At 39.3% G+C, this 13,787-nt stretch overlaps 1 protein-coding gene across 7 annotated transcripts in view; it reads left to right on the forward strand.

Moving 5' to 3' along the window:
- RABEP1 (rabaptin, RAB GTPase binding effector protein 1) overlaps positions 1-13,787 on the forward strand; it is a 103,891-nt gene that overhangs the window by 43,860 nt on the left and 46,244 nt on the right. For 5 of the 7 annotated variants that reach the window (XM_004058382.5, XM_055367258.2, XM_055367260.2 and 2 more), the window contains 3 exons: positions 6,031-6,234; positions 9,262-9,422; positions 12,091-12,210. In XM_004058382.5, coding sequence (XP_004058430.3) covers positions 6,031-6,234; positions 9,262-9,422; positions 12,091-12,210 — 485 coding nt within the window. Of the gene's footprint in view, positions 1-5,218; positions 5,412-6,030; positions 6,235-9,261; positions 9,423-10,565; positions 10,770-12,090; positions 12,211-13,787 lie in introns of those variants that run through there. The other 2 variants (XM_055367259.2, XM_019013169.4) reach the window with 2 other exon arrangements.

Raw genomic sequence — 13,787 nt, forward strand, 5'->3', positions numbered from 1 at the left:
CACATGGGCAGAAGACCCAAACACCTCACTAAAGAGTATATGCAGACGGCAAGTAAGTATATGAAAAGATTATTAGACTATGAGAATGGCCTAAATCCAAAATACTGCCGATACCAAAAAATGCTGGTGAGGATGTGGAGCAACAGCAGCATTCATTGCTGGTGGGAATGCAAAATGACGTAGCCACTTTGGGATGTAAGTTTAGTGCTTTCTTACAAAACTAGGCATACTCTTGCCTTTTGATTCAGCAGTCATGCTCCTTGGTATGCAATTAAATGACTTGAGAAGCTTTGTCCCAAAACTTGCACAAATATATTTATAACAGCTTTATTCATAATTGTCACAACTTGGAAGCATGGAAGATGTCCTTCAATAGGTTAATGGATGAATACACTGGTATATTGAGACAGTGGAATATTATTCCATGCTAAAAAGGAATGAGCTCTTAAGTCATGAACAGACATGGAGGAATGTTAATGCAAACTACTAAGTGAAAGAAGGCAATTTGAAAAGGCTATATACTGTATGATTCCAAGCATATGACATTCTAGAAGAGGCAAAACTGTGGAAACAAAAAAAAGATCAGTGGTTGCCAGGGGTAGGAGGAAGAGGGGGTGAATATGTAGAGTACAGAGAATTTTTAGAGCAGTGAAACTATTTTATATGATACTGTGGTGGTGGGAACATGTCGTTATACATTTGTTAAAACCCATAGAATGTAGCACATTTAAGAGTGAACCCTAGTGTAAACGAAGTGGGTGATGATAATGTGCCAGTGTGGGTTCATCAGTTGTATCAAATGTGCCACTGTGGTACAGGGTGCCTATAGTAGAGGAGTGTGGATGTACAGGGGTGTGGGGCATATGGGAAACCTCTGTATTTTCTGCTCAATTTTGCTGAGAACCTGAAACTGCTAAAACATTTATTAAAAAAATAAAATACAGTTATGCATTGCTTCGTGATGGCGATACATTCTCAGAAATGCATCGTTTGGTGATTTTGTCCTTGTGCGAACGTGGAATGTACTGACAAAAACCTAGATGGTATATAGCCTACTACACATGTAGGCTACATGGTATAGCCTATTGCTACTAAACTGAAAAGCTGTACAGCACGTTACTGTACTGAATGCTGTAAGCAGTTATAACACAGTGATATTTTTGTATTAAACATAGCTAAACAGGCTGGGCACGGTGGCTCATGCCTGTAATCCCAGCACTTTGGGAGGCCGAGGTGGGCGGATCACCTGAGGTCAGGAGTTCGAGATCAGCCTGGCCAACATGGCGACACTCCGTCTTTACCCAAAATACAAAAATTAGCCGGGTGTGGTGGCACGTGCCTGTAATCCCAGCTACTTGGGAGACTGAGGCAGGAGAATCGCTTGAACTTGGGAGTGGAGGTTGCAGTGAGCCGAGATCATGCCACTGCACTCCAGCCTGGGCGACAGAGTGAGATTCTGTCTCAAAAAAAAAAACAAAAAACAACCCCCAAAAAAAGAAACAAAACCCAAAAAGCAACATAGCTAAACATAGACAAGATGTTTGGCAGTATGATGTTACCATGGCTAGATGTCACTAGGCAGTAAGAATTTTTCAGCACCTATAATCTCATGTAACCACTGTCGTGTATATTTTTTGTTGTTGACTAAAACGTGATTATTTTGCATGTGACTATGTGTCTGAGATTTGTCTCACAATATATATGGAGTGCATATGGATGGATTGGGGATGATTTGCCATGAGTGTATGGTTACTGGAGCTGGCTGGTGCATACATGAATTTTATAATAATTTTTGGTATCTGGTAGGGCAAATTTCCCCACTTACTCAAAATGATCATTACCTTTTTGTTAAACTTTTTCTTATGTAAACATTTAAAAATAGACAAAAGTAGGCAAAACAGTATAAAGCTATGTTAGACAGTATATAAAGTATTGGCATGAAAATAAACAATTTTTATAGAACAGAGTTCCCCAAATGGGACCCTCACAAATGTGAAAATTTGAAATATGACAAAGATGACATTGTCAAAATGGGAAAAGACTGGGACAATGGGCATAGGACAATGAGAACGTCTATACAGATAAAGCAGGTTTCAGTTTCACACCTGATACCTGTGAACATAATATATGATATATTGAGACTGTGATATTCTAATTAATGAGTGAAGTAGTTATCAACAGTCAACAATGCTGAGGGCTAAGAAGTAACTGCAAAAGAACATTAAGGTTTCAAAACCTGCAACGTAAGTAAAGATATAACATATACGCACTGTAATGATAAACCCAAATTCCTGACAGTTGTTACCTCAGAGGAAGGTAGTGTATTTGTGATGTTTTGTTTCCTGAAGTTAAAAAGAAATGGAAGGAGATGTAGCAAAATATTAAAAATGATGGATCTAGGTGATAGGTAATAAGTGCCCATTATAGGATTTTTTATATTGTTTCTATGCTTGAAGTAGTTTATAATGCTTTATAGCATTAGTATAGGCCAGGCATAGTAGCTCATGCCTGTAATCCCAGCACTTTGGGAGGCTGAGGTGGGCAGATCACTTGAGCCTAGGAGTTGGAGACTAGCCTGGGCAGCATGACAAAACCCCCTCTCTACAAAAAAATACAAAAATTAGCTGGGTGTATTGGCATGTGCCTATAGTCCCAGCTATGTGGGAAGCTGAGGTGAGAGGATCACTTCAGCCTGGGAGGCAGAGATGGCAGTGAGCTGAGGTCGCACCACTGCACTCCAGCCTGGGCGATGTAGTGAGACGCTGTGTTAAAAAAAAAAAAAGGCCGGGCGCAGTGGCTCACGCCTGTAATCCCAGCACTTTGGGAGGCCGAGGCAGGTGGATCACGAGGTCAGGAGTTCAAGACCAGCCAGGCCAAGATGGTGAAACCCTGTCTCTACTAAAACTACAAAAATTCGCCAGGCGCAGTGGCAGGCGCCTGTAATCTCAGCTACTCGGGAGGCTGAGGCAGGAGAATCACTTGAACCTGGGTGGCAGAGGTTGCGCCACTGCACTCCAGCCTGGGCGACAGAGTGAGACTGTCTCAAAAAAAAAAATAAATTATTAGTATAACCAAATGAAGTACTTGAATCTTGTTTTGATCTTAATTTAAACAAATATTCAGAAATACTTTTTTTTTTTTTTTTTTGTCAATTGGAGAAGTTTTACCAGAGATTTGGTATTACTTATCAGGCAGTTGTTAATTTTGTTTTGTGTGACAGTGGCACTTTGTTTATATAAGAAACTGTCCATATTTTTAGAGATGCATCTGTACAGTACGTTAGATAATGTAGTATTTCTGGGGTTTGCTTTAAAATACTACAGGAAAGAAAAAGGATAGTTTAAATAAGCACGGCAGGCTGGGTGTGGTGGCTCATGCCTGTAATCCTAGCACTTTGGGAGGCTGAGGCGGGCCATCACCTGAGGTCAGGAGTTCAAGACAAGCCTGGCCAACAAGGCGAAACCCCGTCTCTACTAAAAAATACAAAAATTAGCTGGGTGTGGTGGCACGCGCCTGTAGTCCCAGCTACTCGGGAGGCTGAAGCAGGACAATCTGTTGAACCTGGGAGGCAGAGGTTGCAGTGAGCCAAGATCGTGCCACTGCACTCTACCCTGGGCAACAAGAGTGAGACTCCGTCTCAAAAAAATAAATAAGCATGGCAAATCTTAATACCTTTTGAGTCTTGGTGAAAGCTATATGAAGGATTGTTGTAGTATACCCTCAACTTTTGAATATGTTTGAAAATCTTAATAATTACATATACAGCAGTAAAAGCAATAAACGAATGTTAGAACTCCTACTGTTGGCAAACATAATGTTTGAAATGCTTTATTACAAAAAATTAAGATTTTCTAACTTTATTTTAAACTTCTGTTTGTCTCCTGTTTTTTTGTATTTTTATATATAAATGTAACATTCATATATAATATATGTTCATATATATATAACTAAAGTTAGTGTTGACCAAGTCTTCCTCCAGGCTCTCTATTTCACTTTTAAGTGCCAAAAATGGATATTTAGGCTTGGTATTTGTTTACAGTTTTTCTGTTCATAATGACAACATGGTAGTGAATAGCTCTGGGTAATGTCCAGCAAATCAAAAGTACCAGAGGTAATTAGCATGAGGACCTGTTAAGTATATAAACTTGAGCCTTGATAAAATTGTAGTACCCAAAAATGAATAAAGTATCCCAGAAATAATGCTTTTTCTTTTTTCACATTTTATGAAACAGTTTAACACTCAGAATACAGAGTTGACACACATGAACTTTTCCTTTGTGGTTTCACGTGTTTACATCTTTCTGGGTCTGTCCTATTTGCATGCCTACCACAACTTCCCAGGTATCCGTCTTTAAGCGACTTCACACAATTACTTTTTGTAATTAATGTTCTTAAAACTGTCTTTGGCTAGAGATTCAAAATATTTTAAGAGTGATGGAAACTGATGTTGAGAGAGTAAAGATTTCAAAACAACTTAGCATGACTAGGTATTTCCTTCTGTGACTTCGACTGCCAAATCATTAACTCCTGTGATAACAATGAACATTTCACAGCGTTTAAAAGTTCTCTTATTTTACTATTGGATTTTTATAAGTAGTTAGAAATTTATGCAAGAAAGTATTGCCACTGTCTTCATGAGGAAACTGAGGCTTGAGAATCTTGTGATTTCCTTAAAGTCATACAGCTGGTTAGCGGTAGAATTAGACCTTAAATCAGTTTATTTTCATGGTCAGTTTGGCTCAGTTATTGTGCTTTGGAGAGGAAATTGATACTTTTACAAAGATGAACAATTTTTTTCATAAATACCTTACAACTTTAGATGCTAAAAGGCGTAAGTTAAGGCCGGGCGCGGTGGCTCACACCTGTAATCCCAGCGCTTTGGGAGGCTGAGGCGGGAGGATCATTTCAGCCCAGGAGGCCAAGACCAGCCTGGGCAGCGTAGTGAAACTTTGTCTCTACAAGAAATTTCAAAAATTAGCCGGGCGTGATGGTGCATGCCTGCAGTCCTAGCTACTCAGGAGGCTGAGGTGGGGGGATCGCTTGAGCCCAGGAATTTGAGGTTATAGTGGTCTATTATTGCATCACTGCACTCCAGCCTGTGCGACAATTGAGACCCTATCTCTTAACTTTTTTTTTTAAAGAAACACAGCGGCTGACTGGGAAAAGTTTTGTAAGAGAAGACAGACTTAATATCCAGAATATATAAAATGCTCTTACAGATCAGAAGGAAAATCATTCATTAGAAGCAAATGTAAAGAATGTCACCAAAGAGGAAATGAGTCACTAGTACATATATGAAAAGATGCTCAAACTCCTTATTAACAGGGAAAATGTAGATTAAAATGACCATTTGCTACCCATGATATTTACAAGAATTTTTAAAAGATGGAAAATAGTGACTGTTGTTAAGGGTATGGGAAAACAATCACACATCCCTGTATACTGTTGATAAGTTCATCTTTTTTTTGAAGTTAGTTTGGCCAAACATATGTTCTGCCTGGGCTTAAACCATGTAGTAGGCACATTACCTCAACTTAGTATTTAAAAGATGGTAAGAGGGAGCCGAGAAATTAATGCTAACTTTAAAGAACATACGTCTAGTCACTGCCATGTGCTCTGGCTTTCTTTTCTCTTTTATTAAACATTTTTTGAATGTTTGTGGAAGGTACTATACTAATTAGTGTTTCCAATAAATTACCATTTCAACAACCTTGTGAGGTGGCTGTTTTTAACTTCCATTTTGCAGATGTGGAAACTTAGGCCAGAGAGATTAAATAACATGACCAAGTTCATTTAGTCAGCAGACGGGAATGCGTAAATTGAGCTCTAAAACCATGACTGTAACTACTGGATCATTAGACAGATAGTAACAATTGATTTGTGATACCCAGCTTACCTTAAATCTCACCTCTATTAAAAGGGTGTCATTTTGTATGTTTATATTTTAAAATTTAATACCTTATTTCTTTATTGGAATGCCAGTCTGATCAGAGTGAACATTAATGGACTATCTTTTACTTTTCTCTCCAGAGGATCTGAAGAGGCAAAATGCAGTATTACAAGCTGCACAAGATGATTTGGGACACCTTCGAACCCAGCTGTGGGAAGCTCAAGCAGAGATGGAGAATATTAAGGCGATTGCCACAGTCTCTGAGAACACCAAGCAAGAAGCTATAGATGAAGTAAAAAGACAGTGGAGAGAAGAAGTTGCTTCACTTCAGGCTGTTATGAAAGGTAAAGACAGACAAAGATCAATTTTGTGATTTTCTAAGATATCCGATTCTGATGATTGGGAATATTTTCAGAGAATCTTAAAATATATCCAGAGTTTCATTTGTGGTTTTATGTACTGTCATCATCAAGATATACTTTCAGATAAAAGAGAAGTCACTATTAACATAAATGGATATATCAATCGTATCTAACTTAATAATGGAGAGTTATAATAGGAATGTTATAGAGATAATGCATTAAATGAGGACTATAGTTCATTGTAAGGCTTAAAAGTCGATTTCTTCTAGGAGGCAGGCTAGTAATCTCAAAGAATTAAGCTGTATGGGCACAGGGAATGTGCTGGAGTAGAGAGAGCTGCCATGCAAAGGGTAAAGTAACTGTTTACATTGATGAGCTTCAGCTAATTATTGCCCTTCCAGTGTAGTTTGGCCATATGTTTTAGAATTTTTTTTTTTTTTTTTGAGATGGAATCTCGCTCTGTTGCCCAGCTTGGAGTGCAGTGGCGCAGTCTCAGCTCACTGTACTCGCTGCAACCTCTGCCTCCCGGGCTCAAGCGATTCTCCTGCCTCAGCCTCCCGAGTAGCTGGGATTACAAGCATGTGCCACCACGCCCAGCTAATTTTGTATTTTTAGTAGAGACGGGATTTCGCCATGTTGGTCAGGCTGGTCTTGAACTCCTGAGACCTCAGGTGATCCACCTGCCTCGGCCTCCCAAAGTCGTGGGATTACAGGTGTGAGCCACAGCGCCTGGCCTGGTTTAGATTTTTAAAGAAACTTTGTATGTGAAATCTTCACTGCACTCTGTTGGGTAGAATGGCCTATGGGCTAAGGTAGGCTTCATGGGCTGCCAGCTTATGACCTTTCGTCTAAAAGAAGAGACGTAGTTTAGTCTCAGACTCCTTTTGGCACTAGTGCTGAATTACTTCCCAAATTTCTGAGAAGATGATGATGAAACAAAGTAAGTTGTCACTGAATCTTTGGGTTCCTGGAATTAGTTAATGTTCTATTTTATTTTTTACTTTTTGAGATGGAGTCTCACTTTGTTGCCCAGGCTGGAGTGCAGTGGCACCATCTCGGTTCAGTGCAACCTCTGCCTTCCAGGTTCAAGCGATTCTCCTGCCTCAGTCTCTCAAGTAGCTGGGACTACAGGCACATGCCACCATGCCCGGCTAATTTTTTGTATTTTTAGTAGAGACTGGGTTTCACCATGTTAGCCAGGATGGTCTCGATCTCCTGACCTCGTGATCTGCCTGCCTCGGCCTCCCAAAGTGCTGGGATTACAGGTGTGAGCCACCATGCTTGGCCCAGATTAGTTAATATTCTAAATGTGAAATAGTGATGACTTTTTCCACCGTGTTTGCAATTGTGTATCACTTTTTGCCTTAGTGCTCTTTATAAAAAGGCAGGTGAGGCTAGCCCTATTTCTGAGTGTATAGCTATGGCTTAGAGATTACTCTAGGCTTCATATAACAAACCCAACTACAGTGGCTTACCAAATTAGGAGTTCCTTTTTCTCCCAGAACACGAAATCCAAAGGTAGATAATCTAGGCCTGGTTGCATTGGTTCCATGATGTCAACAATGCCTCAAACTCCTTCAGCCCTTCTGTTCTTTCATCCTTAGCATATGGTTTTCAACTTAATCTTTGCCTCAGCTGAAAAATAGCTGCTTCTCCTTCAGTCTGCATCAGAAAAGCAAAAATTTTCTAGAACTACCCAGCATATCCCTCTCACTTTGTTGACCAAGTGTGTGGTCACTCATAACTACAAGGGAAACCGGACAATGTAGTTTTAAAATTGTGCACATTGATTTCCTAAACAAAATTGGAGTCTTACTGGTAAGGAAGAAAGAGTGGAAATTAATGGGCAATCAACAGGGTCTGTCACCTAGTTGTTTTTTTTTTTTTTTTATGAGATACTTAGGCTTGAGTGCAGTGGTGTGATCTTGGCTCACTGCAACCTCCGCCTCCTGGGTTCAGGCAATTTTCGTGCCTCTGCCTTCCAAGTAGCTGGGACCACAGACATGGCGACATCACACCCAAATAATCTTTTCTTTTTTTTCCCTTTCCCTTCCCCTTTCCTTCTCTTTTTTTTGAGACAGAGTCTCACTCTGTCACCCAGGCTGGAGTGCGGTGGCACGATCTCGGCTCACTGCAACCTCTGCCTCCCAGGTTCACGTGATTCTCCTGCCTCAGCCTCCCGAGTAGCTGGGACTACAGGTGCCCGTCACCATGCCCAGCTAATTTTTGTATTTTTAGTAGAGATGGGGTTTCACCTTGTTGGTCAGGCTGGTCTCGAACTCCTGACCTCAGGTGATCCACCCGCCTCGACCTCCCAAAGTGCTGGGATTATAGGCGTGAGCCACCACACCCGGCAATTTTTCTATCTTTGGTAGAAATGGGGTTTTGCCATGTCGGCCAGGCTTGTCTTGAAATCCTGGCTTCAAGTGATCTGCCCGTCTGCCTCCCACAGTGCTAGGATTACAGGTGTGTGTGAGCCACTACGCCCGGCCACATTTTAAGATTATATTAAAGAGAAAGCCATTTTTTTAAAGACCTTATAGAGTTTGCCTCAACTTACAATCTTGGGTTCTGGTAAACTATTCCAGAAATATATCCCTTTTCTTATACTTTGAGGTAGTGGGATTGGGGCGACATGTTATATTTGCCTTGGGAGCCATAGTATAGTGTCTAAGAACATAGATTTTGGAGTTGGCCTTAAGTTCGAATTCTAGCTTTGCTTCATTCTGGGCATGAAACATTGGCCAGACTATTTAATCTTTCCTAAGGTTTTCTCATTCGTAAAATAATATATGACACAGGTTTATTGCGAAGATTAGAAGTGATGATTTAAAGCCCTTATTTCTGTATATAATAAGAACTACAACTAGTTTGTTTTGTTTTTTAGTGAATTAAACATTTTCCAGAAATTAGACGTAAGCTTTTTATATAACTTTAAAAAATTTAGTGTGCCAGGTTATTTTTTTTTTCATAATGCTTAGATGTGAAATATGTGGTGATGTTTTGTAGAAACAGTTCGTGACTATGAGCACCAGTTCCACCTTAGGCTGGAGCAGGAGCGAACACAGTGGGCACAGTATAGAGAATCCGCAGAGAGGGAAATAGCTGATTTAAGAAGAAGGCTGTCTGAAGGTCAAGAGGAGGAAAATTTAGAAAATGAAATGAAAAAGGTATGAAGGAATGTGTTCATTTGTAGAAATATTTGAATTCAAATGCAAAATGCTTTAATATTGTTGTGTAATAGAAAGTAATAGAAGTACTTTGATATTTCCTGTGAGAGTAATTATTTGGACACAGACCTAAACATAGTACTAAATAATGTTATATCTATGGCTAACTCTCTCACCTTCTTCACATTTTTGATCAAATGTCACTACTTCGTGGGGTTTTTCCCGACCACCCGCCATTTAACATTGCAACCTGCCAACTTCCCTCTGCCGCCTGTCACTACTCTCCTCTCCCTTATCCTTCTCTAGTTTTTCTCTTTCCATAGCACATATTTCCTTATACTACACAGAGTTCACCTATTGTGTTTATTGTTTACTGTCTTTCTTTCCTTGCTAAAATATAAGCTCTGTGAAGGCAGGAGTTTCTCTTTCTCTCTTTTTTTTTTAATAGCTTCAGGGGTACATGTGCTTGTTTTTTATTTGTATATCCTAAATGCCTAGCATAGTGTCTAGGAGATAGGTGCTTGAACTCCTAAATACCAGTTGAGTGGGTGTTGTTGCTTGATGATTGTGTCTAAAGCAAAGTTTTAGAATAGATGTTAGTTTTCCGTCTTTCTCAGTATCCTTTGGTTTCTGTGTACCACATATTATGTACCACATATGCTTGAACATAATACCATATAATACTTCAACATAGGGCAACTAAATGTAAATCGAGTCATTTTATCATTGAGAAAATATTAAAAGCTTTTTAGCTAGTTTAATAAACTTTTACATTATTTTATATGCATACACATTTAAAATCACATTGTATAAAATAATTAGTAATTGATTTTTCTTTTCAGTTGAATTGATCATGCCTTTTTGGTTCCTAATTCTTAGTTCATTCTTCAAATGCATGTATATTCATGATTTCCACAATCTTTCAATTTTAGAACTGTTTTTGATTATCTGAAAAATTGGGAAGATAGTATAGAGTTCCTATATACTCCATGCCTAGTTTCTCCTGTTGTTAATGTTTTACATTAGCATGGTACATTTGTCACAGCTAATAAGTCTCTATCAATTTATTCTTATTAACTAAAGTCCATTTTTGTATTCAGATTGCATTAGTTTTTACCTAATGTCCTTTTTTTTCTGTTCTAGGATCCCATCCAGGATACCATATTGCATTTAGTCGTGTCTCCTTAGGTGCCTCTTGGCTGTGACAGTTTCTCAGATTTTTCTTGTTTTTAATGACCTTTCTGTCATTTTTTAAAGTGCTTTTTAAAGGTTTTGTTTATGATGACATTCAGCACTTGGAATTGTGAAGTCATATTTATATTAATAAATAACTTGATTTGTGATCAATTCTTTGCTTCCTCCCTCCTTTTTTTTCCTGTTGTTTTTTATCAGATGACCTTTATAAGCATCCTAAACTAGCCTTGACTGAGATATTTTAACTTGTCTTTTCCAAATAGTATTTAATTCAAAATAAAATAAATGATGGCTTTGTAAGGACCTGAAAACAAAGTGAATCTGAACCCGTTTTTTGAGGGGTATGTTATTTGGGGAAAATCCCTCTCACCTTTGGGCATTTATGATATTTTTCCCTATTGTGCACAACTTAGTATAACTTTGCACTCATTTAAATTCAGTGAATTAGGTTTTCAGTTTCTCTAGAAGGAAAAAAGCCAACTTTTTGAGCCTGCCTTTGTTTCTCTGCGTGTAAGTGTATGTGTATATAAGAAATGAAAATTCATTTTCTCACCAGTTTACTAGTTTATGTAAGTTGGTTCCTTTTAATCCATGTTTTTGAGAATGGACTTGGGAAAGCAATGATAGTTTTAAGGGGTCACTCTTTGTGTTTGTTTCATTTAGATGGTAAAAGTAAAATAGTATTTAAAGTACTCTGTTTAATTGGATGGAAGCCTTTTTATAGCAACATAATTTTCTAACATTTTAGAAAACATGTTATTCTATTTTGGGTGTTTAAAATGTAATCAGCCCTTTCATTATTCATAAGAAATTATTGTCTCATGAACTTACTAACCCAGGAATTTTAAAAATTATTTATTATGGGCTGGGCGTGGTGGCTCACGCCTGTAATCCCAGCACTTTGGGAGGCCGAGGCAGGCGGATCATGAGGTCAGGAGATCGAGACCATCCTGGCTAACACGGTGAAACCCTGTCTCTACTAAAAATAATAATAAAAAAAAAATTAGCTGGGTGTGGTGGCGGGCGCCTATAGTCCCAGTTACTCGGGAGGCTGAGGCAGGAGAATGGTGTGAACCTGGGAGGTGGAGCTTGCAGTGAGCGGAGATCGTGGCACTGCACTCCAGCCTGGGTGGCAGAGTGAGACTCTGTCTCAAAAAAAATTATTTATTATGTGTATTTCCTTTTATATATGGGATATTTGCTTAATTGATTAAGAAGTCAAATTTGTTTTAGTGAATCAATTTTCCCATTTACTCCCGAATTCTAAATGGAATATTTGGGAAAACTCAGTTATACCTTGACATTCAAAGTAATGCACTATTTGAAAGTTAGACATTAGTTCAGTTTTGTGAATATTAATATAGTGCCTGGTCAAGTTACTTGTTATAATAATTTTTAGCAAATGGAAGGGTTAGAGTTTCTTAGAAAAGCAGTAAATGAATAAGTCATAGCATTTAATTCTTTTTAACCATAGGCCCAAGAGGATGCTGAGAAACTTCGGTCCGTTGTGATGCCAATGGAAAAGGAAATTGCAGCTTTGAAGGATAAACTGACAGAGGCTGAAGACAAAATTAAAGAGCTGGAGGCCTCAAAGGTTATGAAACATTGTAATCCATTTGCTTGAAACCCAAGATTCTGCCCCAATGCCATGAACAAAATTAGAATCAGTAATAGGGAAAAAAACCTGTAATTTAGACTATGCATCTTAAGAATCTTTCTTTAAAATGCAAAAAGCTGTCGGGCGAGGTGGCTCACGCCTGTAATCCCAGCACTTTGGGAGGCTGAGGCGGGCAGATCACCTGAGGTTGGGAGTTGGAGACCAGTCTGACCAACATGGAGAAACCCCATCTCTACTAAAAATACAAATTAGCCAGGCATGGTGGCGCATGCCTGTAATCCCGGCTGCTCCCAGCCTCGGGAGGCTGAGGCAGGAGAATCGCTTGAAGCCTGGTGGCGGAGGTTGCAGTGAGCTGAGATTGTGCCTTTGCACTCCGGCCTGGGCAACAGGAGCGAAATTCTGTCTCAATAATAAAAAATAAATTTAAATGCAAAAAACTGCTTTGAGATGGTTTTGCTCTTATGGACATTTAAAATAATCACAATAATGGTGTTTTATCACAAGTGGCTGCTTTGTCACAAAGTTAGTGTTCATTTTCTTAAGAAAATGAGACCCCGTCTCATTCATTTTCCTATTAAGGAAAATAAACCGTTCGAAGTTGACCTTGTTTTCTGATGCCAGCTCCAGCATTGATCTTTTAGAGATAATGTAGCTATAGTATTGCTGAATTTGTTGGCCATAAAGACACAGCAAAAGAATTAAAGTAGGAACAGTCCAGGTGTTGTGGCTCACACCTGTAATCCCAATACATCAGGAAGCCGAGGCAGGAGAATTGCTTGCGCCCAGGAATTTGAGACCAGCCTGGGCAACATAGTGAGACCCCTGTCTCTACAAAAAATTTTTTAAAAAGCCAGACATGGTGGTGCATGCCTGTTGTCCCACCTACTTGGGAGACTGAGATGGGAGGATTACTTGAGCCCGGGAGTTTGAGACTACAGTGAACTGGCACTCCAGACTGGGTGACAGAGTGAGACCCTGTCCCCCACACCCAAAGAAAAAAAGGAAGAAAGTAGGAACAAAAGAAGCATAAGAAAATAAAAAAAATATGAAAATAAATGGGAATTTATCAATAGTCTTGGTAAATGTAAACTGATACCTATGTTTAAAAGAGATTATCACATTGCATTGTAAAAATCTAACTTTATGTTACTTGTAAGAGCTATGCCTAAAATCAAACCACAAGGTAAGACTGAAAATATTAGCCAGTTATAGTGGTGTGTGCCTGTGGTCCCGGCTACTTGAGAGGCTGAGATGGGAGAATTACTTCAACCCAAAAGGTTGAAGTTGCAGTGAGCCATGATCATGCCACTGCACTCCAGTCTAGGTGATAGAGTGAGACTCTGTCTTAAAAGAAGCCTGGGCGCGGTGGCTCATGCCTATAATCCCAGCACTTTGGGAGGCCGAGGTGGGTGGATCACCTGAGGTCAGGAGTTCGAGACCAGCCTGGCCAACATGGTGAAACCCCATTTCTACTAAAAATACAAAAATTAGCCAGGCGTGGTGGCCACACGCCTGTAGTCCCTTTTACTTGGGAGGCTAAGGCAGGAGAATTG

This window comes from Gorilla gorilla, chromosome 19 (genome assembly GCF_029281585.2).
Source record: "Gorilla gorilla gorilla isolate KB3781 chromosome 19, NHGRI_mGorGor1-v2.1_pri, whole genome shotgun sequence".
Taxonomy (NCBI): Eukaryota; Metazoa; Chordata; class Mammalia; order Primates; family Hominidae; genus Gorilla; species Gorilla gorilla.